The sequence below is a fragment of the Cyrtonyx montezumae genome, unplaced genomic scaffold, assembly GCF_038088225.1.
Source record: "Cyrtonyx montezumae isolate F1298 unplaced genomic scaffold, pur_monq_1.0 scaffold_1, whole genome shotgun sequence".
Lineage (NCBI taxonomy): Eukaryota > Metazoa > Chordata > Aves > Galliformes > Odontophoridae > Cyrtonyx > Cyrtonyx montezumae.
Window position 1 is genome coordinate 28,179,635 of NW_027071825.1, and position 12,749 is coordinate 28,192,383.

General features: G+C 45.8%; 1 protein-coding gene across 1 annotated transcript in view; it reads right to left on the minus strand.

The window, feature by feature from the left end:
* Positions 1 to 12,437, minus strand: part of HMCN1 (hemicentin 1) — a 185,926-nt gene extending 173,489 nt beyond the window's left edge. Inside the window, exon 1 of the mRNA XM_065745659.1 lies at positions 12,098 to 12,437. Coding sequence (XP_065601731.1) covers positions 12,098 to 12,362 — 265 coding nt within the window. The 5' untranslated portion in view covers positions 12,363 to 12,437. The remainder of the gene's footprint in view (positions 1 to 12,097) is intronic.
* Positions 12,438 to 12,749: the final 312 nt, after the last annotated feature.

The following is a 12,749-nucleotide window of genomic DNA, read 5'->3' on the forward strand; positions in this document are numbered from 1 at the left end:
AGCTTCTGCTCTAAGTATACTTTCTAGTATTCCCACACAGAACAAGTCACGACTTTCTCCACTCTGCAGCTAAGCAGTATGTGCACTCTCTTTCTAACCAAGTTGGACAGCCTAAGTAGTCTGTGCTAACCTGGACCATACTGAGATGAACCTGAAGTCACTGAGCAGCGCACATGCTGATGCTCAGAAAGGGCCAGAAGCTCAAAAGAGAGTGTACTGTAGCTGAACACAGCAGCAATGTCTTCATCCAGCACAGCTGTGTAGCTGGATGAAGACTCCTGGCCACTGTCAGCTAAAATCTCAGAACAAACCAGCAGATCTGCATAAACTCTTGAAGTATCCCCACTTTTATGGCCAACGTGAGAACAGTGCTGTGTCCTTGCCACCACTCACATTCAGGCCAAAGGGAGCACCATGTACCAGACACACTGAAAGTGAGGGAAAGGCTTCCCCTGCCACCTCCTGATAAACCCAAGCCATGGTTTCTACAAGGCTTCTTTGGAGTACTAAAAGTTGTCATCATTAGTGCTAAAGGTTGTCACCATTAGCTGTTGTGCATTTCACTGGCCATAGATCTGGCCATAGATGCTAGAGATTGGCCGGGCTGGCAGGCAGCTTTGAAATAAAGGAGGGGTGCTGCGAAGGGATATGGGCTCCCAAGGAAAAAAAATCAGAGGAAGCTCTGAGAAGGGGATGATGGGCTGGAAGCAAAGCAAAGGAGATAACCACATCAGCAACAAATGAGATCCGTGCACTTGTGCTTACTGCAGTGGACTGTGACTCAGAGGTAAGGCGTATGAATTCATTCTTGCACTTCTACTCAGCTTATGTAAAACAGAAGGGGAAGACGTGACAAAAAAAAAAACCAATAACAACAGCAACAAAAAACTCATCTCAAATGCGCCAGTATATCAAGACAAAGGTTTTTTTTTAAGCAGTACATGGTTGAATTGGAACCATCCCTGCTAATGTCCCATGCTTACCACGCATCATGGTACCATAGGCAGGATGCAACCCCAAGCAGCCTCCCACAGTACTGCCACAGCTCGCCTCGGCCCCACCAGTCCTAGCAGTGCTCCTATGGCTCCTGCAAGAGGCAGCAGCGAGCTGGAGCACAGAAGCACTGGAGATCTCTGCCACTGCAGTGGTGGTACTTACGGGCTGAGTGACATAATCAATGAAACAAAGAGCCAAAACGCAGAGATTTACCTAATGCCTGGCAGACTTCAGTCCCTGGCTGGCTGCTCCAGCTACTGCACGTTTACCCGAGACTACATGCATGCCTAGCCATTTCACTTACATACAGCCCAGAAGACCAGTTCTGGCACTGGATTTACAAAGTCGTGGTCTCCTTGGGGGTTTGCTTACAGACTAAGTCGGCACAGGAACACAAAAGAAATCAGTCTTCCTAGCTGTTCTAAGGCACTTCATTTTTCCTTCTCAACTCTTCTCCTCTTTAACTGCTCCTCAAAAAATTCCAAGTGCAGAAGCATACTAGTTCAGTGAACTACACCAAGACATCTAACTAAACAAAAAGCTCCATCATTTGGAAAACAGACTTGGACATGCAATGGTGCAGCTTAAGAGAACTCAGGAAATGGTTCAGTGATATTCAGCATCCCCAGAGACACTTAACCTCAGCTAGTGAAAATACACCAGTGTCCACAGCATGAGAATAACAACGGCTTCCTGCTTCCCCCTCAGGCTATGAATGTAATTTAAACAAGATGTCAGAGACCCAGCAGTAACCTATGGGCACAGATTAGAGCTGCTGTCACTAGCGAACTGAGCAGACGTTTACCCAGGACTGCATCCACACAAGGCATTCCTTCATTTCCATTTAATTACACAAACCCACCCCCACTCACTGCACTTCAGTGGGGATTTTCCAGTCTGAAAACTTGGGGTCCCCATTCTATATTCAGTTACATTTCACCACTGACTGCAATTCCTTCCAGAGCTAAAGCTGATATTAAGAATTCAGCTCTACTTCATGCCAAGCTGCAAGAAATTGTCTTTTAAAGCTGTCTTTGTACCTCCTACTCCACTGGCTGGAAAAGCAGCGGAGCAAGGAAGCATCATTGAGAGCTCAGAAATACCAAGATAGAGCTTGCTCCCTCTGAATTTCAGCTCTATAGCAGGCATCGGAAGGGGACAACTGTCTGCCACAACAGCCAATTCACCGTTGCACCTCCAAGGAGCAGTGTAAAAGCCTCCACTCACACCTCCAAGCTTACTTTGGGAGATCTGAAAACACATGCCTGCTTCCTCACACCTAATATCACACCAACTTGTGATATTGTGAGAGCACACTACCACTGTTCTAAAGTGTGCAGATGAAGCTGCTACAAGAGCTTAATGGGAACATGTTAGTGAAAATAAATTCAACACTTTTAATTAACTTTCACTGCATGTGATGCATGCACCTTGTTGGCATGGTGTTTGGAAACATGTCACTTTTCAATACACATTATACCAATAATGCTTTGCAGACTGAAATCTGTGGTTAAGTACATTTTAGGAGAAAGGCTACAACTTGAGCCAAGCTGGAAAACAGCACACAGCATCCCTGACAGAGGGGTGCCAGAGGAAATCCATAGAAGAGGACATGGGACAAACAAAAAGCTAGTTAGTAGCTCCTCATGAATACATATGGCCCACACCGACAAGCCATGCTGTGATGAGCCATACCAGCACTGCTCTGCAGAGCCACCTCACCAAGTCCCTGGGACCATGCTGAAGCTTCCTCAAAACCATGCAGCATTACCTCAAAGTGCCTCACCTTGCCTCAGCAAACACGATGGTTCTGCATAGAGTGGAACTTGCCCACCAGACAGTGAAAGTGGGGGAAAAAAGAAAAGAAAAAAAAGAGAAAAGTAATTTATATTAAAAAAAAAGTCTCAGATGCTGTGCTGGCAACACTTTTGTACCCCCCCCCACAGCCATCTTCATGCCAAGGATCACGATGGGTGGCCCCAGTCAGAACCAGCAGGGACACCATAGTGGGGCACAACCCATTCCCTACACGAGCTGAGCTCATCATAGCAAGTGGCACCTGTGTAGAAGGTGGCAGAAAAAAGAGAGCCCCAACTTGATTTCAGTCCTAATGACTAATTCCAGTCAGTGTTCTGAAGCACTGAAACAGGTTGCCCAGAGAGATGGTGGATGCCCCATCCCTGAAGATATTCGAGGTCAGCCTGGACAAGGCTCTGAGGAAGCTAATCTAGCTGTAGATCACTGAATTATTAAGGTTGGAAAAGTACACTAACAGTCTAGTCCAACCATCAACCCATTACCACCATGCCCTCTAAACCATGTCACTCAGTGTCACATCCACCTTCTTGTTGAAAACCACCAGGATGGTGATTCCATCACGTCCCTGGGCAGCCTGCTCCAATACCTCACCACTCTTCCCAAGTGCTGACTCCCTTGTGTCACTACAATCTTATTTCAGATAGTTGCAGAGAGTGATGAAGCCTCCCCTGAGCCTCCTCTTCTCCAGACTGATCTAATCCCAGTTCCCTCAGCCACTCCTGCAGGGTAAATCACTCCCAAGGATGGTACTTCACAAAGAAGTAGTATAGATGATGGTGTATGGGAACTGATGAATCACAGCCTGAACCACTGATTGGTCACCTGAGGTGAGCACCAAGTCAGCCATGGGGGTACAGGTGAAGGTGATATACCTGTGTGATTGGAAGGGGTGGAGCCTGGCTCCACCTCTCCCAAACCCCATTTAAGGGCTGACCACCACCAGGGAAGGATCTCTTCTTGGAGATCCCTTCTACGTGGAGTCCCCTGCAAGCCTTGACATCCTGAAGGTGAGCCATCTTTTGTATTATTTGTATCCTATCTATATAGAACTACTCAAAATATACCATCATCTATACTATTTCTTTGCGGAGTACCATCCTTGGGAGTTATTTACCCCACACTTGGCGAGCCAGGCAGCTCTAGTAATAATAATCCATACTTACCCAGCATGTCCTTTATTTGGAATATGCTTAAATGGGCCGGGGGGGAGAACGTTACCCCCCTAGACCAAACAATCCCTGGTCTAATTCCAGGGTTCATGAGGTCACCCTACTGTAGGTTGGCATCCATTATTGAGAAATGGGGACCCATGCGGGTTCCAGGGACTGCCTCTCCCTCCCCATCTTATTTGACTGACTACTTTCTCAGGTTAGATAAGGACATACTCATTACCAAGGAGTGGTGGCTAGCCACCTCTGCAGTAGCCTGGCCTCTAGTAATGGCCATACTTAGATACTGCAAATGTTAACATGGAAACTGAAAATCAATTATTAAGAGAGTGTATTGAGAAACTTGAGCAACAGCTGGGTACATTAACAACCAAAAAGCCTGGCCTAAATGTCCCCACAAGACAAATACGGAGTATATCGATAGAGGACATCCAAAAAATCAGAGGAGGCAGACTTAGACATGACAGGAAAAGAGATATCTAAGGCAGTTCTTGAAACTCCATCTATGATGACCCATTCGAGATCCGGCCTATTATAACGCAAAAAAAACAAAAAAGGTACAAGATAGACCAGCAGGGGTGCCTCCTGACCAACGGGCCCCTGTTGAAACCTGCCTCCATGTGACCGCTCGTCCGTATACAGCTAATGAGTTGATGGACCTAGTACAGTGGTTCTATCAAAAACCAAGGGCAAGCATACCATCATGGCTCCTAAGGTTTTGGGATGAAGGAGCTGAAAGTGTTTTAGTGAATGGGACAGAAATGTCAAAATTAGCATCCATAACAATAAACCCAGCCTTGAGACAAAGGTTATATGCAGCTGTCCACTACAATGATGAAAACCATTCTATTATAGATTGGTTGATGGCAGCATGCTGCCTAACAAAACCAATGTTCCTGTCAACACCGGTTTGTGGTCCTCTATGGAGGACCTCCAGACATACATCAGAGAACTAGGTACGAGGGAGGCTATGTACGCAGACACTTTTGAAAGCCCCGATACAGAGAAATTTACAGTGAGCATGAGAGATCTGATACTGCAGCAGGTCCCCTCCCACCTATACAGGATGTTAGTTTCCATACTAAATTCATTGGTGGCATCAGGCCATCATACAGCAGGCAGCCCAGTTAGTGGCGACTTAGGGGAGATGGAGCGCGTAAGAACCAGGCGCAATGTTAGTGTAGTGGAAGATGCTGAGGCCTTCCCTATTAAAACTAAAAAGCCTGCTCCACGGATGCCCTGATCAGGCCCCGTATGGGTATCCCGGAATACTATGTTCAATGACCTCATATGGGCTGGGGTTGCATTTACCAAAATTGATGGGCAACCCAACCATGTTTTGTTACAGCTGTGGAAACAGCTTAAGAATGATCAAAAATTTCAGAGTGCTCCCAGAAAATCAGGAGTATGAATTATACAAGAAATACCGACAACAACCTGGAATCTGGCCGACTTCATAATACCAAACAGAAGGAAAAAACATCCGCAGGTGTCACGGGCTACAGTGCCTGAGCCACCTGTGGCAAAAGATTTGGATCTGGCAAAGTTCATGGATTAACGAAAAACTCTGGTCCCCATAGGGCCTCCAGATGTGACCGGAGGCCCTATGTAGAACTAACAATATTCTGGTCCAGGACAAATGTGCAGAAGGTGATGGCTCTAGTGGATACCGGCACAGAAACGTCAATTATATATGGAGACCCAACAAAATTTAAGGGTAATAGAGTGATGATTGGTGGGTTTGGGGGACAGACTATTCCAGTCACCCAAACGTGGTTGAAATTGGGGGTTGGGCGTCTCCCACCCCGGGAGTATAAGGTGTCGATTGCCCCAATCCCAGAATATATCCTGGGCATAGACATTCTATGGGGTCTGGCTCTCCAGACAACTGTGGGAGAGTTCAGACTACGGCAGAGGTACATTATTATCTGGGCAATACGGACAACATTGAGGGGCCATGCAAAACATGAGCCCATTTGTTTGCTGAAACCACGCCGGATTACTAATGTAAGACAGTACAGACCCCTTGGGGGGCAGGAAGAAATATCAAAGATGGTGCAGGAATTAGAGAAAGTAGGTATTATAAGACCTGCACACAGCCCATATAATTCCCCCATATGGCCAGTACGGAAGTCGGATGGAACATGGAGAATGGCGGTGGATTATAGGGAACTGAATAAGGTCACGCCGCCCATCCATGCGGCCGTACCCAATATTGCCTCCTTAATGGAGGCTCTTAGTAGGGAAATTAAAACCTACCATTGTGTCCTGGATTTAGCAAATGTGTTTTTTAGCATACCTATTGCTAAAGAATCACAAGATCAATTTGCATTTACGTGGGGAGGCAGGCAGTGGACCTTTCAGGTCTTGCCACAGGGGTACGTGCACTCACCAACATACTGTCATAATTTGGTGGCACATGACCTGGCTGATTGGAGAAAACAGAACAATGTGAACCTATACCACTATATTGATGACCTCCTGTTAACATCCTACTCACTGGAAGCAGTAGGGGAGATCCCTCCCATGTGGAGTCCCCTGCGAGCCTTGTCATCCTGAAGGTGAGCCATCTTTTGTATTATTTGTATCCTATCTATATAGAACTACTCAAAATATACCATCATCTATACTATTTCTTTGCGGAGTACCATCCTTGGGAGTTATTTACCCCACAGATGGTATATATACCCCACAGCTGCTCCTCCAGCTGGGCATCACCACTGCCCACTACAGAAACACTCCTGTGGATGCCACATGGTGCAGTAGCTGCTTCTTTCAGGAACCTCTCACAGGGGTCACACCACACAATGTGAAGTGCTGCACCAGTTATTCCTACCTGGTTTTCCACTTCAGCTACCATCACCTTGTCTACTTTACAGCCTGTTTCAGTTCTACATAGTATTTACTTCAAGGTCAACGAGTAAACAGTTAGAAATAACAGGGCAGCAGCTACTAATGGGCAGAGGCAGATCTTGCTGTGCAGAGAGAGCTCCATGCTATCCTTCTATGTATTTAAAGTCTTTAATGACATGTTACATTTAACCAGTAGGTGAGGAACATAGCTATAAAGTGCCATTATTATCTGAGAAAGAGCAACATAAGGAAGTACTGCCTCCGGAGAAAGTACCTCTATGTAAATTCCAGAAGCTACAGAGAACAAGCATTCACTTCCAAACAGCAAGCCTCATTTGTGGAACTACATCAGAAATAATATTAATATAGAATAACACTGGGATGTGTTACTAATGAGCTACAGAACATTTCACTTGCTGTCTCCAGCTCCAGGTGGTGATAATAAAACAGAACAAGTAACTTCTGTGCAAGTCCAGCATGCAGCAATTTCAGAGGCAATATGACAAATCATTCATAATGCAAAGCAAAAGAGAATGAAATCTTCATTGCATCTTCCAGAAAAAAAACACAGGGATAAAAATTATTGTCCTTGCCAAAAACAGATTCAAGATTTGGGGAGAAAAGTTACCATTGTGCATATCTGTAGTGCTGGACACAGTTGAGACCAAACAATTAAGTGATGATCTAATAAGTTTTTGGATTATGTCACCACATTTCAGCTTCCTCAGATTTGGGATCTTCTGGCACCACTGTCAATACTATCTTCTGTTTCATGTAAATGTAAACCATATGACCCCATTTGTAGATATAAATCCATCCAAAAGATGAAAAAATCTCCAGTGGTAATTGATTTTAGCAATACTGTAATCACAGACAGCACCCAAAACACACATGCTTTCTACAGTTATCACAGAGTCTCAGTGACGGAAGAAATACCATTTTGTGCTTTAGATATTATACTTGATGACTTGGAGCTGTTTCTGACTCTATGATATTGCAGCTTGCCAATCCACTAACCTGGAAGCTGTAACAGTAACAAAGAGATGGGATTAGAGCCATAGGGAAACAATATTTCCCACTGAAACGGACAGTGGGAAAATAAGCAGTAAGGGTAACTCTTAAAGAGTTAGTTGGCCTCAGTGATCCTACCAGGTTTCTTCCATGTCATATATTCCATGATTCTATGAGTTTGCACAGTTTCAGTTATTGTTAGTCTTCAGACATATTAAGACAGCACTGAACAATTGTAAATTTGCATTGCATCTCCTAAATCAGGAAGGAGGAAAATTCAAGACTTGGAAGTGCAGGCATTTCTGTCATCATATATTTAACCAGGTCCAAAATAAATCAAATGAAAAAAAATTAAACCACCTTGAGTATTTCAGAAACTTCTGAGGCCACTCAAGAACACCTCTCTGGAAAATCAGTCACATCACTTTTACCTGCTGTACTGGGCAGTATGGAGCCACCGCACCAGGGACTTGTTAGCCAACCCACTTCTTCACTTTTGATTCTGTGAATACAAAACCCACTTAACTGTCAAAGTAGAAAGAGTTTCAATATAGTGGAAAGCATAATTTTCTTTGCCTCAAACTTACTCTCATCAAACAGAATAGAGGCAACACCTCTGGAGTCCTACAAAAACATTGCCAAATATCCAGTGAACATTAAAAAAAAAATTGCCTGGGGGAACATCATTGGCAAGCAGTTTATTCTTCCTTGCCAACCAATTAATTGTGCCAGTTCAGGTACAGGACAGCTTTCCAACAGTTTCACCATCCAAAAAAAGGTGAAGAAACCTGGTAAGCATCACAAGGCAGAACTGCTGCCCACAGACATGCAGAGCTGTGACAAGCCCACCAGCTTTTCAGCTCCCAAGGTGAGAAGGGAATAAATACCCCAGGAACTCTCAAACCCACCTGCTGCTGCCAGGCCCTGTCACAAGCCCTACTCCTACTCTGGTGCTGGGGAACCTCTGGGTACCAATATTCAGTGCTGAAGTGGTGGTGATGCTGCTCACCTGGAAATGTGAAACAGCAAAACACTGGCTGGCACAGAATCTCAGCTATGCAAGTTGAGAAAATATGGAAGAGCTTGCTCACCACTATCCACACACATCTGTTCTGAGGCAGAAGCATATACACAAGAGAAAACCTGTGCTCTGCTCTTGTTTCCATACTTTTTGTCTCCCTTCATCACTAACTGCAATACTTTCCATATCAGAAATTTTGTTAGTCTTCTGTAAAAGTCATCATTTCTTCTTCATTAGAGAGGGGAAAAAAACACCTCCATATACAAAATGCAAGGTTTTCAGGGCTTTTGTACAGCTTCCTGAACTGTGAACTGCATGTGGCCCAGCAGCCCAACCCCTATTACGGCTATGGCAATGCAAGTCTGCAGGACACAGGAGACCACTGGTTATAAAATAAAATGAAGTTGTACGCTCTGCCTCCATTATAGCTCCATATAGAGCTTTACTTTCAAAAAAAAGCAAAATGGGACCAAGGAGACAAAAAAAAAATTGTATTCCTAATTCTGCACACTCACATTGACCTAAGCTTAATACTATCTTTCCATCCAAACAGATCATCTTTAGTGTTTTCCTGTTTATCACTCTCCAATTTGTACGAAGAAAAGCCAGGAGATGTTTAGGTCAGATCTGCAGATACATACTGTACCCACAACATTAATAGCATCGCTCACTCTCAGAAGCCCAGGGCATAGGTAACCACACTGTTACGTTGCAGTAAGCATGGTTACACTCCAAGGAGCACGTAAGTTCATGTATTTAATATTATTGTGTGCGTGCTCCTATGCACAGGCTAAAGCACAGCAAACACAGGCAGCTTAGTCCAGGTCTCCAAAAAACTCAAGTTCAGAATTTGACTGCAACACGGTTTTACTTCAATATGAAGTACTGAAACTTTGAACCTGAGGAGTCAGAGTACTCCTGTATGTCACCAGTCCATAGAAAAAGATACTCAAACTCTGGCTAACCCTTTAGAATTATATTAATAACTGGGTTGCCTAAAAGTGTTAAGTATATATATTTTAAAAGTGTATGTTATGTACTAAAGTAACCCCACTCCCTTCATTTAATTTGAAATTCAAATGAATTACTTGGCATTGGTCTTTAAAATAGTCACTCAAACTAGAAGAATGCTTGGTTAAATCACACAAAGTTACTAGTGGGCTAATTCCATTAGCTTTATAGAAAAATACTAGGAATGAATGCCTCCTCTTGGGTTTATTTTCCATTCCAAAAGCCCTTAATGGGATACAGTGGTAAAAAAGAAGAAAAAAAAAAGAAGAGCTGGACACAGATGCTGAATAAAGGCAGACTCAATCCAGTCCATTTTCCACAAGATACAATGAGAGTCAGTAGGAGATCAGGAATAACAACATGCAACTACAAAAGCATTCACTGACTAAAGCTAAAGCTCTAATGCAACATTTCCCTGTGCCAATTTTCCTTACTTTGGGAGATTTTTTTTTCATTTTTCCCCATTTAATGAGAGAAATTTCTTTTGACAACAGCCCTTCTCACTACCTACTAAACTTCTGTGGTCATGTTTGGGAATTGAAAAACCACAGCAGAAAAATTCTTGTTATCTGTTACCACTGGTTGCACATGCTGGCACACAAGGAGGAATCAAAAAAACAAAAAGGTTTTCCAAAATGGAGCTTTCAGCATATCCCCAGGTAGCTCAGGTGTGAAACCCATTGCAGATGGGCCACAGTCTTGTTCAGTGCCAAAAGCTCAAGTCAACAAAAATAAACTTGTAAATTATTATTGCTTTATCAAAACACCACTGTTCAAGCCATGTATCATTGCAGCAATCGTGACACTACATTTAAATCTACTTCCAAGGACCACCACAGTGCACTGGCACATCCACTACACAACATCAATATACAGCCATTTTAGTAACAGCACTCTCCAGTAAGACACAGGAGAATTTCTGACTGGAATTTTTGAGAAAAGTTACTTCCCTATGGGTCTATAAAAGATGTTGAAGAATTGTTCACAACAGTAAATCCTTCAGTTTCTTCTGAGGAACCTAGATTTGGTCATCAGTGAATCTAAGATACAAGACTACCAACACTCTGAACTACAACACCCATAAAATTCAAGCCATCAGGCTAGGCTGCTTCCTACTAAGAAAGACATACAGAAACAATTTTCAGAAAGTAAGACAGAAGCTAAAATACGCTGCTTTCAAATAGCTTTAAGACAAAGAGTGTGTCCCCTTATGGTTGGGCATCTATGGTAAAAAAAAGTTAAAAGCAGAAAACAAAGAGATGGCATCAAATACTAAGATACATAAATGGATCTTTGTTGACACAACTGTCAAAAGACAGAAGGAGAACCTATACAGACATAAGGATAACAAATCAGCAAAGTCTGCAAAGACAAGTTTCCTTTGGTCTTAAATGCAATTAGTTTAAAATGTGTGTAACAACAGCAAACAAACGTTCAGCAGCCAGAAGCGTCCACCACTCAGGGAAAGAGGGGTGTTCTCATCTGTTCTCATTTGATGACATTCCTGCACATAACTGAAGAACTACTGCCTGGAATATCATTTCTCATTCTGAGAAATACCATGGAAACTAGAACCAGAAAGGTTGTTTTCAGGGGCCTTGTCACCCCCCTTTTCTTTGATTCACTTCCTCAAGAAAAAATAAATAAATAAAGAAATTAATAAATTATTTATTAATAAATAAATAAAGAAAAAAACAAATAAAAAAAGAAAGAAAAATTAAAAAGAAGGGCGTTTCTACTGCCGAGTGCAGAACCTGCCACCAGGACGGGGCACTCTGCTCCACCTTCCTCCACGGATCACCCGCGGACGCCCGGCACGGGACAAGATGGGAGGCCCAGATCGGGGTGGGGACGGCAACGGGTGGGACGAGGCAGCGGCACAAGCAGCCTTACAACTCCCGCCCGCCGCCGGGCCGCTTCGGTGCGAGCTGCTGCGGGTGACCAAGCGCCGTGAGCACCGGAGACAAGTGTCACCGAGGTGTTTAAGTTCACGGAGCGCTTCTATAGAAGGGAACGCGGGAGCTCCGAGGCTGCCCCACCCGAGCAGATGCTCGTCACGAGGGCTCAGTGCCCGCAGCCACTCCAGCCGGCATCGGGACCGCTCAGGGAGCGCTCCGGCTCGGGGCTCGTACCTCGGAACCGCCCGCTGGCCGTCCCGTGCTCCCGAGGCCCTCCCAGCCACCGCCTCAGCGGCTCGGAGCCGGAGCCCGACCCCCACCTGGATCGTGGAAGGGAACCAGGGCGAAATTGTAAAGCGGCCTCTTGGGTCGCTTCAGCGATGTCTCCAGGATCTTTGACGCCCCTTCGATGACTTGCACCAGGTCGTCGTACATGGAGCCGGTCACATCGAACACGAAGGCCAGCGTAGAGGCTCCATCCGGAACCGCCTCAGCGTCGGACTCGGGCGCAGCTCGCGAGCTCGGGGCGAGCAGCAGCAGCAGCACGGCGCCCAGCCCCAAGCCGCGCGCTCCGCCGAGAGCCATGTTCCGCCGGGAAAGGGCTCCGCTCAGCACGGAGCGCGGGAAGCGCCGCAGCTTTTGTCTGCACGCCGCGGCAGCCCCGCTCCGCCTTTCTTTTATCGGGCAGGGCTGCCGCAGCGCCGCCCCGAGGGAGAAGGCCGGGCACGCCGCGGGGTGCGACGTCGGCGTGGGGCGGCCGCCTCGGGAGCCCCGGCTGCGGCAGCACGCGGCCCGGACCCTCACCTCAGCACCGCTCGCGGGCCCGCCGTCAGCAGGAGGGAGGTGCCGGAGTGCTCTGGCGGGCGCTGCCGGGGCCGGGACAGCGCGCCGCCCTCGAGGCCTGGCCTGTGCCTGCACCTGCGGGAGGGGCGCGGGCGGCCGAGGTGCCTCGGCCCCGTCCCTAGGTGAGCA